This window comes from Ammodytes marinus, assembly GCF_949987685.1.
Source record: "Ammodytes marinus genome assembly, chromosome: 5".
NCBI lineage: Eukaryota > Metazoa > Chordata > Actinopteri > Uranoscopiformes > Ammodytidae > Ammodytes > Ammodytes marinus.
The window spans coordinates 33761103-33783436 of NC_137234.1; the positions used below are offsets into that span (position 1 = coordinate 33761103).

The 22334-nt window shown below is 41.4% G+C and overlaps 1 protein-coding gene across 4 annotated transcripts in view; it reads right to left on the bottom strand.

The window, feature by feature from the left end:
• Window positions 1-1869: 1869 nt before the first annotated feature.
• Window positions 1870-22334, bottom strand: part of LOC307250839 (A-kinase anchoring protein 13) — a 201779-nt gene continuing 181314 nt past the window's right edge. For 3 of the 4 annotated variants that reach the window (XM_080028071.1, XM_080028073.1, XM_080028070.1), the window contains 7 exons: window positions 20730-20774; window positions 18847-18897; window positions 18156-18350; window positions 17233-17514; window positions 11759-11878; window positions 10938-11157; window positions 1870-6482 (listed from right to left, as the gene is read on the bottom strand). In XM_080028071.1, the coding sequence (XP_079884197.1) occupies window positions 6430-6482; window positions 10938-11157; window positions 11759-11878; window positions 17233-17514; window positions 18156-18350; window positions 18847-18897; window positions 20730-20774 (966 nt within the window). In that variant the 3' untranslated portion in view covers window positions 1870-6429. The remainder of the gene's footprint in view (window positions 6483-10937; window positions 11158-11758; window positions 11879-17232; window positions 17515-18155; window positions 18351-18846; window positions 18898-20729; window positions 20775-22334) is intronic. The other variant, XM_080028072.1, reaches the window with a different exon arrangement.

The window sequence follows — 22334 nt, forward strand, 5'->3', positions numbered from 1 at the left end:
AACAAGAAAATGTACCGCTGTACCTAATAAAGTTGCCGGTGAGTGTACATACACTGTAACTAATCAAATCACGTGCCATGGTTTGTACCTCCACAACCAGCTACTTTTTAATGGTTTGCAATCTTCCTCCACTTAACCCCTCCTCTTTCAAGCATGTCCCACTAAATCAATATCCTTTCTGGTGTTGTTAATGTCTGTACTCTGCATGTTTTTTTGCCGTTGCTTTCTTTTTTGTTGTGACCCTTTTGTAACCAAGTGTTGATGTGCCAAGCCTAAGTCATGGGTCTGGGTGGCATGTTTGTTTGAATTTTTGAATTACTATGGAAGTATTGTGTTTAACAAGGAGATGACTGAGGACATGACAGATGATGTACTATAATAATGTATAGGGTCAATAAATGAGTACCATGAATAACTCCCCTCTTAACTCACCTGGTAATGGACAGCACTTTGAAAGTCGCCAAATCAGCCACGCAGTTAATCAATTACCAGAGAAGAAGAACAAACTAGAAATACTCACGCGAGACAGAGAGCTGCTGACCGGTGAAAGTCCAGTGGTGGTAGGCAATGCTTTAAAAGAAGGCTAAGCTACTAAGAAGCTAAAATATGCTACACGGTCACTGCCACCTCACACTATGTATGGTCGCATTAACCTTCAACCTCCAAAATCTATTCAGTTCATCTTAGAGTCGGAGTGGACATTGGAAGAGAATCCCTCAAAGCGTTCATGAGATATCGCGCTCCTAATAGGCGAGGTCACATTGACCTTTTTGACCTTTGAAATGGGAAGAATTCATCCTCCAATCAAAGTGTGAGTTTCAGACAAATTCTGAATTTTTTTGTTTGTTTTGCCGGTGTTGTTGGAGTGACAGTGTGCAGTGAGAAAGATGGGTAGATAGATAGACAGAGAGAGGCAGAGCGGCGTATTTCATAATTTTGAGCCGACCAGCTGATAGGACCAGCTGTTTAAGACGGAGATGAAAAGTAAAGTGAAACTGAAGGCATAGCAGTTAAATAGTTAAATGAATAAATATTGTAACATAACCATGTGTTGTGTTATCTGCTTTAGCAGCCCACAGTAGCTCACGTCGCCCCCCACTCCTGAAGTCATTTTCCAAACTTTAATGATTTAATTGCTTGATTTTTCCTAAACGGTTATGATTTACTAACCGGTTACACATGTACACGTGCACACTCCTGGTCGTGATGTATGTCATGCGCCAGCTTCTGACTGGCGGACGACCTCAACTTCATTGTTCTCAGCCACTCCCTCTATTCGCTGATTGGACCGCCAAAAATCTGGCAGGGAAAAACCCATTAATATACCGGAGGTCCAGACTGACTACTGAAGGGAAATGAAAAAAGAGCGGAAGTAGGCCTAATAGTAGGCAGGCGGTGCCAGGCTAGTAAATTATGGGCTAGGAAAGTAGCTAGTATGATGTTGGTCTTCCATGAGTTCTTTATTATCTCAAGGGTTTTCCATTTTCGGCCTCATTTTTTTAGTAGAGCTAAATCTTCCTCTCTTCTGTTTTTTCTCTTCTGAAACTGGAGCGCGACTTCGACGTCATTGTTCTCAGCCACTCGCTCTGTTCGCTGATTGGACGACGTCACTTTCGGTGCGCACTGGATTGTGGGTCAGAATCACCCAAATAGGATGATGTTTTCAACACTAAAAATCTCGGCCGGATGTAGTAGACACTAGAAAATCTGACCACAAGAATTGGGATACCCTAAATATATTTCTGCAATAAGTAACACAGGGTAGAGCTCTCATTTGTAAAATTAATTTCCGAATTCATCCTCCTGGTGGTTTCATATGCTTTATCCCGTGTTCTCCCTCGCTCCACCAAAAGAACCACACAACATGCGTCACATGACAAACAGCATAGTTATTTATTGAAGAGAGAAAATGACTGTACATTTTTTAAACAGGAAGAAGACAGATAAATAAAGCTTTTTTTATTATTATTATTATTAAAAAACAAAAACAATCATCCAACTAAACAAATCCAGTCGTCACACTGGAAGTTCAAATTTGTACATAAAACATATTTACAATTTTTTTGTTGCTTTGCCCTTTTTTCTTTGTACATAAAATGAGGAAAATAAATGTTGAAACCTCCTGGTTTTAGTACACATTCACAATACAAATTCAAAAAAGCTCAGTGCAAAAACTGTACGGTCAATGTGAGCTTGTAAAATTGTTTTTTTTAGCTAAATTCTAGTGCATGCTGAATTAGAACAATGTGAAGAGAGCCCAGCCTCCCAGCAGGCTCAGCTCTTGGCAAACCTCAAGATGTCCGCTTCCAATTCCTCGTCAGACTACTTAGATCATAAATTTTTTTTGGTTTCAGGGATCCAAAAGCTGTAGATTTTGTATGAAACTGTACAAGAGAAAAGAAAACTGGATCATAGGGAGTGGGGGGGATTTGTAATTTGGTTTTCCAAACTTATCTCTCATATCACATCAGGGCCCTGGCTGCTACCATGTGAATTAACCCTCTGTGCCCTTAGCTTGAAATTAAGAACAGTGTTGAAAAATATAAAGGATGGGTTTTGGGAAAGTTTCTTTTTTTAAGTTGGCAAATAGTCTAATAGCCCTTCTTAATCTTTCTGATGATTCAGACTATTTACAAAGCGCATTATACCATTATGTCACAAACACCATGTATTGTCATCTCAAAATAAATTCTTTATCTTAAAAAAAAACTCATAAGTCATTCAATATAAACATACTCGCATAAGAATACATATTGAACACAACAAGAAATAAATGATTAGGGTTGGTATTTTGGTCATTCTCTTTTTTGAAATGGTTTTCATGTACTGCTCTTACATCCAATGCTAAATCTGTTTCAGTCCAACTGAAATCATTATTAGCGATCTCTTTTCTTTATTTTGCATATCAAATGTATACATTCATTGTTATTATTGATTTATCGCTGTGTAAGAATACATGTTTTATCATGTAAACTGACCCAGAGCCATATTCACAGGTTGACTCCAGTCTGTAAACTGACGTGGTAAACTTTACCCGGTGGATATTGGTTTTGGAAACTTGTTGACCGAGCCAAGGTGCAATACAACACATGTGTGTTTGGAGAAAAAGATACCGTTAAAACAACCAGCTACCTGGGCTGGGCAATGAATTTTATTTGAATTTTTTGAATGAAACGTCTCTGTAAACAGAACAATGGCGTTTTGACTGGTCAATTAACACATTGATTTTGTTCTTTGTGATACTGTGGTCATTCTGAAATACATTGCTGCTGCAGAAAAGTGGCATTGTCATGGGATGCAGAATTGTCTTCTCGACTGACATATTCTCTAAAGGAAAGTGAATTTGGTTTTGTTGCGTGTGTATCAAAGAGGGAAGGACTAAGTGATGGAGACTAAGTACTGCTGGTGATCACGCACACACACACACACACTTTGCATAGCAATATGCTCCTCTCAACAGGAAATGACACTGAACAATGAAATATTTTTCTGCAGAATAGAAGGGAAAAAAATCAATGTGGTGCAAAACGTGAAGCCGTGAGTTCTTGTGGTGCATGAATATGAGCCTGAGGGAGCTGCACTGTGTTAGGGTGTGCCCCCATAAGAGCACAGCTAAAGACACACTGCATTTAGGGGAAGGGTTGGCTATCATCAGCTTTTGGCTTTCTGTCCACTCGTCACATACATTCGATGAAAGAGCGATTCCAGAACTCTTTTGATTGTGATCTGCTTAAACAAACTTTGACTTTACTGTTAGTTCATTAAGGATTGTTCTTTCACAATAAAAGCATGCCAAGCCCGAGTTTAGGGCAAACCTGGCTTTTCATAAATAGTGTAAATTCTCATATAATGGCAAAAAAAACAATTAATTGAAGACTCAAAGTTACCTTTTTTTTACTACCAGTAAATATACAATACTGACATAAGATGACAACTTCAATATAATGTGCATTTCCACAGCAATGGATCAACCAGTCAACCTCAATACTCTTCTCTCACTTATAGATTTTATGATAGATTTTACTTTGGAGCGTTGTGTTTTTTTTAGCACTGGACTAGTTGGAGGATTTGTATGTGAAACAAGTAAAAGCTAAACTATCATGACAAATGGAAAGAGATCAGAAAAAACAATATGGTGTCCTACTAAACATACAATGATCAATCATACTCATAAAGGACCTTTCTTATTTTTACGTTTTTTTAAACTTTAGAATGATTTTGTCGTATCATCTTAATAGAAATCCATTTAAAGTCTATTGTAATGCATTGTGACCCATACCCACTACTACATAACTACTTGTGTTTTATTTTACAGCTCTGTCATTAACAAATAATTTACTCGTCATCATTTTACTAGAACTTTTCCTACAGAAAAACGTTGTGATATGAATTCAAGGGAAACTGATGTGTTCAGTGTAAATTGATATACACTTCATGAATTCAGTTAAAGGAACATACATAAACAAAGTGAACATTTTTAAAAATTACCTGCAAGCAATCATACTGTACATATGAAGCCACCTAGGTCCAGACAGAGAATTAAAGATCATAACTTAGTGTGAACAAGAATAAAGAAAACTAATTTGCTTCTTTTAAGTCTTCCGGTACTCCGTACACACAATTTGACATATTATATTAAAAATAAAGCTTAAAAATAAAACGTTTTTAAATTGATGGGTAAAATGATGATTTAATGATTGGGAAATGTCAAAGCCGTCAAATAAAGCATGGCTCTCTCATGTATATAAAGTGCACGTTGTATTCCTGATTGTGTTGTGCTGTTGTGTCCCACTGCCAACATGATCAAAGATGGAGTCTGTCGTCCATAGCGACTGATACATTTCATGATTGAAAGAAGAAAAAACCTAGACATTTGAAGAGACTGGAGATGATTATCTGACTTACAGCAGCTGCTTGGAGCATGCACTTCATTCAATGATGTCAACACATCCCATAGACTAGGGGCGTTCCTATGTATGCATCCATCTCTTTCTACTGTCTGATGTGTCGTTGATTGATTGTCTGTGACCTTGTTGTAAAGTACACGCTGGCTGACCTGTGTGGACACTGACCGATGCTCTTAACTGTTACAAACACCTAATCTGTTACCACCTCTTACAGTATGTCTTGTTTTGTCAGCTCAACTAATTCAACTGGTTAGAGCAAACGTAAAGGATGCACAAATCACACATTAGATTAATAGTCAGTGGACTTGTTAGCAACAGCAATACTGGAAAGAAATGGCTCTTGTTAAGGGAGGATGTTAAAGGTGCACTATGTTACTTTTTGGGGTGTCAGAGAAGTGATCATTTTCTATGGTATATTCTCATAACTGAATAAACAAACCATCATAACCACAAAACTGGTTCCCCGGAAAACACTGTTTGAAGTTAGAAAGCTTCCTGAAAAGTTTTACTGTTGTTGTTTACAGCAGCAGGGCCCACAGTTTTTGATTTGCAAACATATTCTAGTCTAAAGGTGTGAACACACTGCACACCGCCGCGAGACGAGTATACATAGAAAGTCAATGTATCTTGCGGCTAGGGCGGCACGGCCGCCGCAGAAGTTGAAAATATTGAACTTTTTGCCACCGGCCGCGCCACAGTTTGCTCCCATAAGTTCTGTGAATAGCCTCTGTGTCTGTTGCCTGCTGTGTACAGCTATCAGTTTTGCTTTATGAACCAAGTTAGCACCAGTTAGCTTGGGTAAAGCACCATCAGCACAGCAGACTGGTGCTCTCAGCACCGGTTAGCACCAGCGCCAGCATATCCCCAGAGCAGGAGAAGGCTACTCTGGTCGGGCGGCGGGCGGCGGACACAATATGACCCAATATGATCACGCGGCGCAGAACCTGCGATTCGCGCGGCCAATCGCCACGCCGCGGAGTGCAGTGTGTTCGTACCTTTATGTTTGGTTTCAGGTGCCCTCAAATAATTTTTTTATATAATAATTATTCAATGCTAAGAATTATATGTAGAGAAAAATGTACACAAATCTCCCCTGAAACTGCATAGTGCACCTTTAAAATAAAAGTTTGGCTACAGTTTAAAGTGATGACAAGATCTTTGAGTGGGAAGCACCATGTGACGTGGTGTGTGACTGACAGCTGAAGAAAATCAACTGTCTGTCTTCCCTCTCTTGTGGCTCACGCTCTGTGGCTCCTCCATCTCTCTGTCTCACTGGTGGAAGCTCAGAGGAGATAGATTCTTGGCACGTTTGTCGATTACAGTTTGTCCCGGTTGAGTCATGGGCTTCACCCTGGTGTCTCAGTTACCCTTGGTTTGAGCTGGGACACATGCAGGTAGGAGACACCAGAGAGCAGGCAAGGCTTCACAGGTAAACGGCGGGGACTGGACCGGTTCTATCCAGTAGAGAGTTAAGGGTTTGTTGTCTGGTTCCTCTGGAAGGATAGAGCTTGTCTCACGGCCCTCAGCAGAAGAAGATGTCTCCATCGTTCTGAGGGTCCGACATCACAGTGCTTTCTGAAGAGACATTGAGACACAAGTCAACATTCTGTCAAAGAAATACACACACACACACACACCCTTTTACACTTCAGTTTTTGTTCAGTTCAAAGCCCCGCCTTCCAAAAAGCCCAGTCTGTTCTGATTGGTCCTGAATCCATTTGCCGGTTTGAATCGAACTGTAAATTAGACTAATGCTGGGCTTACACTACACAACTTTTCACGCGATTTGACAGTCGCAGACAATCTTCCAATGTCGGACTGAAATCACGGGAGTCTTGCTGGAGTTGTGGCGCGCGCACGTAATCTCAGTCGTTTGGTGTATGGTGGTCTGACCCGATTTCAGCCAGTCTTCTTCCCGTCTTGACGTTTCGACATTATCAAACAGGTTTGATATTATCGCTAGTCTTAGGGGGTTGGCTCAAGCAAAATTACGTAAACACTGTCACACTCTCGCATGCACCAAGCACGACACAGGAGGAGCGGCATTATTCGCGACCTGTGTCCGCCTGGTGAGGCACTTATTTCGGATACTTTTTCATAGAAGCCTCGGTGGAGAACCAGGCTGACAGCCGCGCAACCTGAACACTCTACCGTCAAATACAGGGTTAGGAGTTAAAGTTATTGGGGTGTGAGATCAGCAAATAAAGCTGGTCAAATAACTAAAGGAAGTCCCCCGCTCGGAATATTGAATTAACTTGTTTTTAATTAAATAATCACAATCGCGTTTGCGGAAATGATATTAATCTCAAAAGGAATGTAGTCTTGCAATATGAGACCCCTGTCTTTTCAAAATTTCACTCTGTGACTGAAAACTAATGACTAGTTATCTTCAGGTGTGAGTTGATTGTCTTCAGATGTAAGAGGGTTTCAGTCTTCAGTCTTTTCAAAATCCTCTAGTACAGGGGTTTTCAAAGTGTGAGAGAGTGAGCCCCCCCTCAGAGAACACATTTCAGCTGAGCCCCCCCCCCCCCAAAAAAAGTTCAAAATCCCTGTGTTTTGAAAGATCTTTACACATTTTAAACAACTCTGTTCCTATTTTACACATTTTAAACATATTTTTGGAACATTCTAAACATCTCCCCCCGGGAGATTTTTTTTTACCTTTTTAAAGCGGCAACGAGTAACTTTTAAATATCTTTTAAACAGCCTCATGTTTCCTCTCATAATCATAAATTACCTTTAACAGCAAACGAGACCATCAGTGCAAAGAAAGACGTTTTTATATAGTTTTTATTACTGCATTTGATCTGGTCGTACACCCAGTCCGATTTTCGGTTCACGCGTGCATGCTCTATGGTCACATATCCGTATTGGTCGCAGATTTCAGTGAGGCGCAGGAACGCGATTTGAGAAGCCTATCCCTCCAGGTGAGGGAAGGGGAGCGGGAGCCTTGTTTGAGACAGTTGTTTGTCGTCATAATGACCGATAACGGGGCTGAACCATAAAAGAAAAAAAAAGAAAATGCAATGAAGAAAAGCTAAAAGGGAGAGTGATAGTCGGGCGGGAGGGCGTTGCCAAGCAACGTATACACAATTTCACGCAGCGAAACTAGACTGCAGTGTTTACTCCTAAATGAATGAGCGGTAGCCTACTAAAACAAAGTTTACTTTGCCTCACCAGCATCATCAGATGACCATTATTCATCGGAAATAGTCATTATTTACAACATAAACACATTACCTCATCGTGATCCATACTAACTGCCGTCTCTCGTTCATTCGCTTTTTGTGAGGACACGGGGACTCGTTCAGATCCGTGAGATGTGACAATGCATCAACTCATTGCAATCAGGTGTGTTTAGCACTTACTGGCATTAGTTGATGCTGTGTCACCCATAGACTCACGGAGCCGAAAAGAGTCCGGTGCCCTCACACTTTCAACACACGGACACGCACCATATTGCTTCCTGATTATTTGAATCTTGCACGCCTGCACGAGCTACAAAACAGCTTCACGACAGCTGGCGTCGTAATAATACTACCGCTTTTGTTCAAAGGTGTCGCCAACGTGCCGACTTACTCGTAGTAGCTTTAAAGTGAAATGCATGAATCTGGTAGCCTGGCATTCCCAGACCTGCCACTAGGCGCTGGCAAATTAAATTTGCTGCGCGTGTTGGTCTGGACACGCTCCGTTGAAGCTTTATCAAGAAAACCAGAAATCTGGCTATGGTTTCAATTGGTTCTATCTAATATGGGCGCGCCAGAGCCCTTTATATGGTACTCTGGGGAGGACGTAACCGGATGACGACAGTGACGTGCATGCGACGTCGAAGCCGTGATAGTAAACATCAAAGATGGCTGCGGATATGTTGTGTGAGTTTGAGACTGCTTTGGCCTCGACCCTTAACGATTTGGAAGACGGCACTCAAATCTTTCATTAGCAAGTAAGTGGAATGTTCTGTTTTGCCGACCGACAACAGCAAACGTTTAATTTAACAGTTTAACAGCTGTTCGCTAAACGAAAGGGGCTTACGTCACCTTGTGCATCGCTCTGATTGGTTGTAGTGCTATCCAACTGTGTGCAGTGGCATTTGAAATGCACGAGTAGGATCCACCCCTTGAGTTGGAAATTACTATTGATCGTGGCCAGACCCTCTATCGTTCAAGATATCAGGGTCTGGATTTCCAGGCTATGAATCTGGTGCACTTTGAGAGGAAAATTAAGAGGCTGGCTCAATCCCAATTCACCCCTTCGCCCTACCCCTTAGCCCTACCCCTCCGAATTGCGCGTTCACGTGAAGGGGTAGGGGTGTCCCAATTCCCTCTGGAATCAAGGGGTAGGCGTAGGCGTAGGGCCAAACGTCCCTCCAAACGGAGATTTTCTGGACCCACACTCCAAACGAAGGGTTAAAAGAAATTTCCCCGAAAGCGGTGCCGTGTGTCAACGGAAATGGATGGGAAGATTGACAGCCGCGAATGTAAGTTGTTTCCACAGTTAGTAAAGTACTGAAAATAACGATTATCACCGTATTATCCCGGTTCTCAAGAATCACTGATGTATTTATTTATTTATTGTCACTTGTATCATCAATATTAATAATTTTTAAATGTTTTTAGATATTTTTATTTATTGTCCCTTTTCAATTGTTAATAAAAAATGATTGATCATAACAGATTGTGATCATTGATACCTTATCCACTAATGTAGCTAGTAGTTTCATGAAGGGGTAGGGATGTCCCATTTCATAGGGGTAGATTTTCCTCCCTACCCCTTCACACTCCGTTTGGAGGGCCAAGGGGTAGGGCCAAGGGGTAGGGGAAGGGGTGAAAATGAGAAATGGGATTGGCCCTAAATATGAGGAATTTTGTGTGAACAAATCATTTGGAGACACTGGGTCGGATGAATTAGAAGCTATTGAAGAAAACACATGAATTTTCCATACAAATATTAATTTAAAACAAAATATTATGCAGGGTCCTCTGGGTTGGGCTTGGAGCTCTTTTTCTTTAACAAGACATTTTTCTCTATAATATAATGAATGCATTTAAATGCAGTGAGAGGAACGAAGCAGAAGAACTCTTGTCCAGCAATCTTTATTTCCACAGACAAGGCTGAAATAGGCTATAGACTATACACAGCGCATGGGAAACTGAAGGCAGCCCCATTTCCAATTGTTTTTGAATAAACTCAATACACACTGTGCATGGACGTGAATGTGACGTGATCAGTTAACCTCGGATTATCTCCCAGATGATCCGATTCAATTATTAGGCTATTAACTTTTCTAGACCAAAACATTGTATTCCTTTTTTGTATGATCACTTGCATTTGTTTAATATGATGTTAATATCAAAAACACAAACAAATTTTTTTATTATTTTTTTTCACATATTCATCTGCGCCCCCCCTGCCACACTGCTCTAGTGTAAACCCAGCATAAGGGGCATCTGTGTGTGGAGGTAGTGCTAAATTAGGTTGGTTATGAGGGGGCGTGGCTTCTCCCCTAATCACATTATAAAACGGAGAGAAATCTGACTGGGAGGTGGAGGTGTTGTTTTCTCATACATTTGGAGTCTCTAGACCCACTTTGGGGGCCCATGTTAATGTTGAAAAAAAAAGTGCAGTTTGCATAGGTGACCTTAAGACAATATGCTAAGCTACGCTACCCAGCTGTTGGCTGAGAGTGGTATCAATCTGAACCCCTGACTGTCAGGCAGAAGGCAACAAGGTGTATTTCCTAAAAGTAATGATAATATATATAATAATGAGCATAGATAGAGACGCCATCATATGCAAAATGACACGATATTAACAATTTGAACTTTTGCCATTTAAAGGTGGAGTAGGACTCTGTAATCTGGTATGTACAACAAAGGGGGGGGCCCACTGTAGCTAGCAACATTCCTGTTTACAGAGCCTTGGCTTTATTTTAACCAGCATTTGTTTCTGACTCCACCTTTAACATTATATAAACAAAGAGATCTCTCCCTTGTAGACAGATATACTCCAGGTACATTATGTGTGCGTTACCTTTCTGTGTGTGCTCCCCTGCCTTGGCCTTCTTCTTCTTCTTGTCCTTCTTGTCCTTGGGCTTGGCGAGCTGCAGCAGTCTGCTGGAGGGCTGGCTCTCTCTCTCTGCGGCCTGGGCCTTAGAGGAGGAGGAGGAGAAGGGGTTGAAGCTCTTACCCATGCGCTTGGAGCCGATGCGCAGGAAGGGCTCTTTGGTGGGAGCAGAGGATGACAGCTCCACCTGCAGGAGTCAAGACATTCAACATGCTTTAGTTTAGATTAGCACAACAGTCACAGCAGCAGCTATTGACAATGGAATTCTTAAGTCCCAGGCTCCTCTCAACAATGCAATACACTGTAGAAGATGAACATTTATAATAGAAACACACAAGTGTAGAGAGCAACACCTGAGACACAAATAAACACAAAAGTACTGCAAGGACACAGTGCAGATAAAAAGTGCACAGATAAGGTGAGCCATCGAAATTTGAAGTAGAATGCAAAATAAAGTTAAATTAAATGTCCAACGAAATAGAATACTGTACATGGAAATAAAAGGAAAACTAATAACCGTAGTTAAATAGGATACTGTACTTGTAATAGAATGATGTTAAATATAATTAAAGATATGTAAACGCAATATGTACAGATGTATATTATGAGTTAGGAGTGGTACACATTATAAATAATGTGCATTATAAACATTAAAAGTAAACAGACATTTTTAAACAGATGTTAACTGTTCCATCAAGAGGAAGGACAGTTAGTGTAGTTGTTGTAGGAATCATTTGCATCCATTCTACTTTTGTGAATCATGTTCTATTCAGTATTGTTATCTGTACCTCTTTGAGCTTCTCTGCTGCTTCTTTGGAGTCCAGGTCCAGAGAGCTGGTGCTGGGGAAGCGTATGGACTCTTCAGAGGTGGTGGAGGGCGTCCGCTGGAAGCGCTCCAGCTGCTGACACTGGAACAGGACAGACATTAAGACACAGTGGAGATGCTACAAATACCTGCACCCAATGTTTTACTAATCAATCTATCTGGGACTGCTAATGGTAGCGTCACAGAAAATTTAAGAAAAAAGCAGTGTAGCTGACAACTTGGGTCTGGTCTTTTATCACCGTTGCCTCTGTCAGAATTACATGTATAGCAGGGCTGTACGCTTATTTTTTTAGGTGGTAGCACTGGTGCCAGCAAGCCAAAAAAATCAGTAGCACAAAAATAAATTTGGTAGCACAGAAAGTATGTTCGAAAACTTGCATAACCTTAACCCTTGCATTTCGCTCTAATTACCTTTGAGGCTGTCATCTTGGTCTAATTTGAGATTCACAATTAATATTATATCCTAGTGTGTGCAGTAATAATTGTAGAAAAATGAATAGGGTTGCACTGATTGCAATTTAGACAAAATAATCTAACCTGCCAATTGCAATTTTTTGCTAATTCAGAATTATTTCTCCCCATAAGAATATAAAAATAATATCTGTATCTATATATTTTTTTGTATAAATAATTATTATATTAATAATAATAACAAAAATAGAAAATGTCCTTCTGTTAATTAAAACCAAACTTTAAAACATTAAACATAGCTTGTTAAATGAATAAGTATACATATTGGTAAAATTTAGGATAAATTAAATTGGTTGTTGTGAATGTGCTGAGAGTAGTTCTTCAGTGGCTTATTTCAAACTCTCTGCAGCTGAATGAGTTGCCTTTGTAGCTAGAGCACTGCAAGCTGAAGCGCTAACTTCCTGTTTTACCGGCTTCAGAATAAAAGTCAACTCATGTTTGGCTAGTAACAGGCTTTTAATGTGAAGGCGCACAGGAAATGTTCTGCTTGCACACGCGCTAACTTAACTGCGGTAATGTAAAGAGCCGTCTCCTTCCGGTTATATCGCCGCACAAGCACAGATCCAGAGCGCACATCTTTCACCAGCCAAAGACTATATTTACCCGCATTTGGAGATAGTTATTGAAGAGCCCTCTAAGCAGTGTTGTGCATCTGCTCATTAGCACTAGTGCGAGTGGACTTGTATTCATCATCGCACGTGATCAATTCCAGTAGCAAATGCGATCAAAACTGTCGCACTGTACAGCCCTGTATAGTCAATCAGAGTTATCAAAATCACCCTTTTTTTTAAACTTTTATTTTAGTGGTTTTATGTTTTTTTTTTTTGCATATGGACAAAAAAACAGAATAAGTAAACACATACAATACATACACAACACCCAACCCCCTCTCCCCCCCTCCTCCCCCTCCCTCACATAAACAGACAAGGAATACAGAAAAAAAGTGAAATAAATAACTAAGACAAAATATTAAGAAAATAAGCTATAAGTACACAAGAAACAAAACAAAGCTAAAACAAAAACAAAACTGGGGCAAACCTCACACCTTTTGGTTCCCTAAGTGCCGCAGCACTGGGCCCCATACAGCGGGGAATTTATAGGGGTGACCTGACAGCTCATGACGTAGCCTTTCCACATGTAGAATGCCCACCAGTTCCCTCAGCCAGGTATCAAACTGGGGGGCCAAGTCGGACTTCCACAGCCTCAGGATACATCTTTTGGCAATTACCATGCCAATGTAATTACGAGAATACGATGTAACAATACGAGAATACGAATTGTGCATTTTGGAAAAAAAGGAGTAGTCTCTGTCTGTGGGGTGCTGTATTCTCCAGATGTCAACTAAATTAATAGTTGAAATCAAGTTTTTCAGAACTGTAGATGAGTTAGAAGGGTAGCTTGTTTTCTTTGATGACCTGTCCATATGCCAATCAAGGATTACATTGTGGTCCCCTGCACCAATCACATTTGTGCCCAGAAGGTCGGGTAACATATCAAAGGTTTTACGGAAAAAGGCAGAGTCATCAATATTTGGGCTATAAATGTTAAGAAGTGTTACATGAACAGAGCAAAGGTACCCAGTTACTATAAGGAAACGACCATTTGGGTCAGTTACTGTAGAGATATGTCTGAAATCTATGTTTTTCTTAATAATAATTGCCACAGTTATGGTAATTATTATTGCCGCAGTTCTGCTCTGATGGTCTAATGTGAGTTTCTTGGAGGAACACAATATCGTCAGATAGAGATTTAAGATGGGAAAAAACCTTTGCTCGTTTAATTGGATGGCCCATGCCTCGCACGTTCCAGCTCACCATGGTTGTATCATCACCGGGTATCATACAAAGTTATACACCAAAATACACATGCAGTGACACAGTAGTTTGCCCCAAACAAAAAGACCACTAAAAACCACTAGAACAAAAACCACTAGAACAAAAACACATACAGCCCTCCCCACTTTCCCAAACAAAGCGAGGGAAAATACCCTAAGGCTAACCCACCCCCCCACCCCCCAAACCCAATGTCCTCATCCCCAAACGACGAAGACGGCAGGTTGAATGTAGATTTAAACTTCCGTTGCATCTTGACAGAAAAAGAAAACGCTATCCTCTCTTCATGCAGAGAGGCTCCGAGCGCTCAAACAGAGCACCGTGGGTGCATATAAAACACAAATGAACACCACAATTGAGAAAAGTCACATATTTAGGCGCTGTTTGCCTACCACATCCAGCCATTAAGAGAGCCCGACGAGAAAGAGAGGAAAAAATAAATAAAATAAAAATGGGCATGGAACACACAGAGGATCAGAGCTCGGCCACCGGGCGATGAGCAAAAACCTCAGCAGCCAGCAAAGGACACCTTGATCTGGATGTATATTAGTTTTAAAATAACTAGGCCTATATAATAAAATAGATTGATTTAAACAAAATAAAACTCTGGGAGGCTGGATGGGGCCGGACAACAGTGATCGACAAGACGATGTGTAATAAAAAATAAATAGAAAAAACACACGCAACTCAGCTGGGGAACTTCATCAACGTTCAACACCAAAACAGTGTGGTTTATAACAGTATTTTAAAGCTTGAGTGGGGATGGAGTAACCTAGATTAGTCGCCTAGGGGCGACTGTGCCTCAGGTGGTTAAGGCCAACGATCCTAGGGTTGGCGGTTCGATCCCCGCCCGGCCACTTGTGTCATGGTCGTTGTGACCCTGGGCAAGACACTTCACCCACCTTGCCTGGTGTGAATGTGTATGACTGCTGTATGTTTGAGGTGGTGGTCGGAGGGGCCGATGGCGCGGAATGGCAGCCTCGCTTCTGTCAGTCTGCCCCAGGGCAACTGTGGCTACTATCGTAGTTTACCACCACCGGTATGACTGTGTGTGAACGAATTGAACCTGGAACCCTGTAAAGCGCTTTGAGTACCTTGAAAAGCGCTATATAAATCCAATCAATTATTAGATTAGGGTGACCAGATCCCAATTCACCAGATGTGGGACAAATACTACGTTTGTGCGGGACAATGTGCCGTTTTTTTTAGCAAAATACACTTGTGTCACCACCGGTAATGCCAGAGACACGGCTTTCTATATTAAAAAACACCATCTCCAGCAGCACACTGCAGTTAAGTTACTGTTAAACAAATAGAGCATTAAGGCTGCGGCTTCACATTAAAAGCATTTCACTGGCTTCACATTAGCATTTCACTGGACAAACGTGAGTTGGCTTTTATTTTGAAGTAACAGGAAAGTAAACGCTGAAGCAGGCAGGCAGCCACACACACACCCACACACAGACAAACTGAGAGACGCAAATTCACACACACATACAAAAGGAGACTGCCGTCTCCACACAGCCATCCAATAAATGCCAGATTATAAAACACGCATTTGAAAAGGGGGGCTCACTGTCAATAACAATGCGGGACAACGTCTCAATTTGTGGGACGTGTGAAAAGTAATGGAAATGCGTGACTGTCCCGTACAAATGTTTAAAAAACAAAAACAACAACAACACCCCACACACATCAGCTGGAAAAATATTCTTTAAGTGGCCAATATCTAGGGTAAAGTCTGTTTTTACCTTACAGAATGAGAGAGTTCAGTCTGAAAATCCTCAGCGAGCAGAGAAGTGCAAATCATAAAAAGCCTGGGCCTCTTTGGGGCAGTCAAAGAATCTCTTCTCTCCGCGGTGCTCGACACGCAGACGGGCAGGAAATAAAGGCAGCGTTTCACAATGGCAAAGGACGCTCTCTTCTTAGCGATGTTGGCGGTCATGTCGGGGAAAAAGTAAACCTTCTGTCCATGGTACCTGAGCTGCTGTGCGTCCCTCTCTCGTCTCAGTTCCTTATCGCTGAAGTAGTGGAACCGGACAATGAATACTCTCGGTCTGGACTCCCTGCCTTCCTCCACCGAGCGTGCTGGGCCGATGCGGTGAGCTCTATCCAGGACCGGTGGGGAGGAGAAGAAGCCTGCGCCCAGGACCTCGTTGAAAAAGTTAGCCATGAACTTTACTGGGTCTGCTCCCTCGGCCTTCTCCGGGATTCCAATCACGCGTAGATTATTGTGACGTGACCGTGATTCCAAGTCTCCGGTTTTAGCCATCAGCTGTTTATTCTCAGACTGCAAACGTACACGTCTGCTCGAGGGTGGTGATCCGGTCGCTGTGGTCCGACAGTGCTGTCTCCATGGCGGTTATCTTCAGGTTGAGCGAGTCGGTGGTCGACTTGACGGCATCTAAGGCAGCAGAAATGGGCCTCAAGGCTTCACTCACTACCATTTTCATGGTTGTAGTAAGGGTTGTTGTTAGGTCGGATAGCAGCACCGCACGTAGCTTGTCTAGATGAGGCGGCAGGGAGACGACTCCGCCATGACAGTCCGACCTCGTGGCTGCCTCTTTCTCCGGCGAATTCTGCCCTTTTTCCTTCTGCTTGCTGCGGCCCATCATCACATCATAACAAAATCAATAACCAAGCAGAAAAAACGGCTTTCAGGTATTGTGTGTGGTGTTATAATATATAAAAAAGCATTGAACGCCTGGAGCCCCGGCGCAACACGTTCCTCTTCTTCACATGCTAAACCGGAAGTCTCAAAATCCCTTTTTTTTTTTTTAAGATATTTTTTTGGCCATTTTTATGCTTTATTGATAGTGTAGAGACAGAGTTGAAATGGGGCAGAGAGGGGAGTGACATGCAGAGAACGACCGCGGGCTGGAATCGAACCCGGGTCTGCTGCTGGCCGAGGCCCATGGGGGGGATGCCCTACCAACTGAGCTAAGGGCGCCCCCCAAAATCCCTTTTTGTCAAAATCAATAAATATCTCTTCACAATCCGCTCCTTGTCCGCACTGTTTGTGCCCTATTTGTTTACATTCCCTTTGTTCACATGTCTGTTTTACAGAGCCTAGGCTGTGCATTAAAACCAGACTTTTTTACAGTCATAGCGCTAACTGTCCCTGGTCTATTACCTGTTCTGTCTTCATGGCCTCCAGCCTGTCTGTGTCTCTCCTCAGCTGCTCCCTGTCTCTCTCCACTTTCCTCTGGTTGTCTCTGAGCCTCTCCATGTCTTTGTGGTAGTCCTCTCTGCGGCGCTGCAGTGTGTCTCTGTCCTCAGCCAGCTCCTGTCTCCTCCGGCTGCTGTCCTCCTCCTGCTGTCTCAGTCTGTCCTCTCTGTCATGAAGAGACCTCTCCTGGAGCTCCCAGGCCTTCTCTCTCCTCCTCTTCTCCTCGGCGTGGGCAGCCTGCTGTTTCTAAAACACACACACACACACACACACAGAGAGGGGGGTGAGGCTGGATGCAACCAAATGTGTGGAACAGACAAGTGTTGGGGTAAGGCTTCTTTTTGCAAAACTACAACTGGTAGAAGTTGAACAGGAGCAAAGCTACCTAGTGAACATGTTCACAAGATGGCTAAATGTAGTTAACTAAAGCTACTCCAGCAGTTTTAACTACTTTGTTAAAAAACACATCAAATTGACAAATGATATGATAAAAGAGTTTTTGCCAATTTTTACTTTTTACAGTGAATGGATTACAAGGTATGTTACATTGTGGTTGGAAACAAATCTGGATATTCCATTGTCTGGGGGAACAATCAAAGAAGCAATAGTGACATTAAAATACAAATGTATTAATTTCCTTTTATTGCTCAATTTTTTTTTCTGAGTTTGTAGTACACCACACAAGAAATCGCACAAAAGTCATGTTACTACCTGAATCACTATGCAAGTATGAATATAGTTGAACTATCAGGAAGCTGCTGTGAAATGTACTTACAACTACTTGTTCAATTGCATAGAGTTCACTACTCCCCAACACTAGGCTCCATATAAATCCCATTCATCCATATGTGTAAAATTTGTATCAGACTAGAGCAGTGCTAGCTAACCTGCAGGCTGGCAGCCTCCTGCCTCTGTCTCTCCAGACTCCTGTGTTTCTCCTGCTCTATGAGGGAGGAGGGGCGTGAGGAAGAGGAGGAGGACAGAGAGGAAGAGGACGAGTGTCTGGACGAGCTAGCTGTTAGCCGCTCGCAAACGGCCTGCCGCTGCTCCTCTATGAAGGAGTCCTGCTGCACCACCACGGCCTAAAGACAACACAACATGGATTAGTACATAGAGATATAGGGTGGACCCCTACCCTGCGTTCCAAATCGCATACTCTTTCTTTTTTCTATTCTATATACTACAGCTGACCATACAAAATAATCTAGTTAGCATGCAGTAGGCACACAATTGGGACATACTTTTACTTATTTATTTCATCCTAACATGGCTCCTTGATCTTGCCTCTAGCTTATACTGTATATCCGTTGCATCCCCGGTTGTTTTTTATACTGACGTCACTTCTGGTGCGCACTGGATTGTGGGTCAGAATCGCCCGAATAGCATGCTGATTTCAACACTAAAAATCTTGACCGGATGTAGTAGGGCATTCGGGTATTTTTATTTTTACTTTTTATAGCAGAAAGTATGGGTATTGGAACGCAGGGATTGATTATATTGTGAGAGCAGAGTGTGTGTGTGTGTGTGTGTGTGTCACTATCTATGGTGTGTGTGTGTGTGTGTGTGTGTGCACGCTACCTGCAGTGAGATGAGCAGGTCGTGAAGATGTGTGACACTGCGCTGAACCTGCTGAAGAAAATCAGCGTTTATTTAAATGACAGTTTGCACTTTTTTTTATTACCCAGCAACCCCTCTGACATAGAGGTTTGTGAGCATATACAGTAGATGATCATATTCACACTGGGATATGATGTAACACACTGATTTAATGGTAGAAACAAGAGAGATTTGTTCCAAACAATGATGTCTATACTTTCATTCTGATAATATTTGTATAAGTACACCTCTAGCAATGCTTGCTGGGTAATTTCTGCTTATAATACCAAACCACGTTTTTCTTTTCTACATTACTACGCCATTAGATTACATTCACATTCACCAGGCTACCACAACATTATATATTGTTTTCGTATAATGTTAAGTATATTTTTTATTTGATCTGATTTATGTCTTGGATTGTAAATAGGGGAGAGTGGCCTAAGTCGTGCCGGTGGGGAAGTTGTGCCACCCCTTGTTTCCAGAAAACCATAGAAGAAATTGGAAATGTGACCAAATATTTAAGAAGAGCCATCCATTTGACTCATCATGTAAAGAAGGGAGAAACATGGAATAAGATATTAGCACATTTAAGCTCAAAAAACTGTTATTTGCCTTTCAAAGTAAAATTTCCATGATCAAGGTTTTTTGATTATTGTGTCTGAACAATTATAGACACGTTTGAAAACATTTGACACATGTTTTAGTGCTTTAGTATGCTACACTTTGTGTCTATATAGTTAGCACGATGTCAGCCATAAACTGCTGCATCATGATTATTATCCAAAATTATGGGTATGGGGTGATTTGTGCCAGAGGGCCTGGGGTGTATGGATGCATCGAACATTCGGCCACCGAAAATGGCAGAATAAGTCATTTTCGGTTTCGGCCCGAAACAGTTTAAAGGCCGAACAAAATTACCGAAAATTGACGAACTAAATAAGGAAATATTTATTAGTAGTGCAGAGGTAAGATAGTTAATGGGAAGGAAAAACCAGGGTTTACAGATGGGTTTTGAGCCTTGATTTAAAGGCAGAAATGGAGAGGTAATCGCATATGCCAGGTGGCAGTTGGTTCTACAAGGGCGGAGCAGCTAGTGCAAAGTAAATTTCTGAGAGTTGTGCCATTGGCATGGCTGTATACGCTGGTCACCAAAAGAAAGTGATTGTCTACAGTAGCTCAGAAGAGACTGACATCTCCATTCCATTTAAGGACACCACTGATGAGAGTTCAGATGGCCAGAAAGATGATGATGGTGACTTTGTCATTGTGAGCTTTGCTGGTTAAACCATTAGATCTGCTAGGCCTTGTTAAAGAAAATTGTCCTTCAATCTTTGTAAAATATTTACTTTAAATAAACCTTAAATAAGTGATTGTCTAATGGATTTGTATTGCATTACAGTTCATGAGATATATATCAATGGCACAATTTACCCCATGGTATTCTCTGTTGTGGCACAACTTAAACCACAAGACAACTTTTTTTCCGAAAGCTATATTTCTTAAACTGTTTATTTCAGATCCAAAGTTATTGTTGCCGGGGATGCACAACACCCTGAAATATATGTACATATTTGAGTTGGAGACTTAACTGTCAAGGCCTCACTGTAAAATCACTTTGAGTAAAAAGTGACACAACTCAGGCCACTCTCCCCTAAAAAATATATATATTTTTTTATACGTGTTTGTAAGAACATGGTCTGTGGGAATCTGAGATTTAAGATGTTCTGTCTAAATGTACATGACAATAAAATGATAGCTTTAATTTCCACCTACAGTACTTTACTGGAGCAAGACATTAACGTAGTGGTGAGAGTTATCAACAGGCCAGTGATTGGTGCAGGGCTGAAAGTCCACACACTTACCTCATTGTTTCTCTTCAGCATCATCTGTAGGCTGGCAGTGGCTCCCTAAGGCGCGCGCACACACACACACACACACACACACACACACACACACACACACACACACACACACACACACACACACACACACACACACACACACACACACACACACACACACACACACACACACACACACACACACACACACACACACACACACACACACACACACACACACACACACACACAAAATCTCATGTTAGCATTTACAGCACATTTAACATCCACACAGCCAAGCTGTTTTTTATAAGGCAAGGCAAGTTTATTTATATAGCACAATTCAGACACAAGGCCACTCAAAGTGCTTTACAGGGGCAAGATTAGAATACATAAAACATATTATAAAACATTTAAAAGCTAATAAAAGAAGCGAATAAAATAAAAATTGCAGGTTAAAATGGAAACAAAAAAGTCTTCAGACTCGATTTAAAAGAACTGAGAGTTGCAGCAGACCTCAAGTTCTCTGGGAGTTTGTTCCAGATTTTTGGTGCATAATAACTAAAAGCTGCTTCTCCTTGTTTAGTCCTAACTCTAGGGACTGTAAGTAGACCTGTCCCAGACGACCTAAGGGCTCTGGACGGTTAATCAGATCAGCAGATCAGTAATGTATTTTGGCCCTAAACCATTTAGTGCTTTATAAACCAACATCAGTATTTTGAAATCAATTCTTTGAGTGACTGGAAGCCAGTGTAAAGACCTCAGAACTGGGGTAATGTGATCCACTTTTTTGGTCCTAGTGAGGACTGAAGCTGCCTGATAGATTTTTTTGGAAGGCCTGCAAATACACTATTACAGTAGTCAAGTCTACTAAAGATAAATGCATGGACAAGTTTTTCTAAATCTTGCTGTGACATAAGCCCTTTAATTCTTGATATGTTTTTTAGGTGGTAGTAGGCTGATTTATTAATTGATTTAATGTGTTTCCTGAAATTCAAGTCTGAGTCTACGACAACACCAAGATTTCTGGCTTGGGGTGTGGTTTCTAACATAACGGATGTAAGCTGTGCGCTGACTTTTAATTGTTCATCTTTGGCACCAAAGACAATTACTTCAGTTTTGTCGTTGTTTAATTGAAGGAAATTTTGGCACATCCAATCATTGATTTGTTCAATGCACTTACTCAGTGCCTGTATCGGACTGTAGTCTCCTGGTGATATGGTTATGTAAATTTGTGTGTCGTCTGCATAATTATGGTAGCATAATTTGTTCTTATTCATAATCTGAGCTAGTGGGAGCATGTAGATGTTAAACAGAAGAGGCCCAAGAATGGAACCTTGGGGGACTCCGCATTCAATATTTGTTCGCTCGGATGTGAAATTTCCTATTGAATGCTAAAGAGAGTCTACACTGTATCACTGACTTGTTAGACGCTCCACATTCACTCCGATAATGTATATTATAACAGATGAAAAAATAACTTGGTAAACTTTCAAAACTAGTTACTTACATTTCTTTATTGAACAGAGATAACAATATGGGTTCCATGGTTCACTTTAATAATTTTGAGCTCCAATGTTTATTTCAAGTGTGGGAAGATATAATACTCGAATGCAATTTGCCATA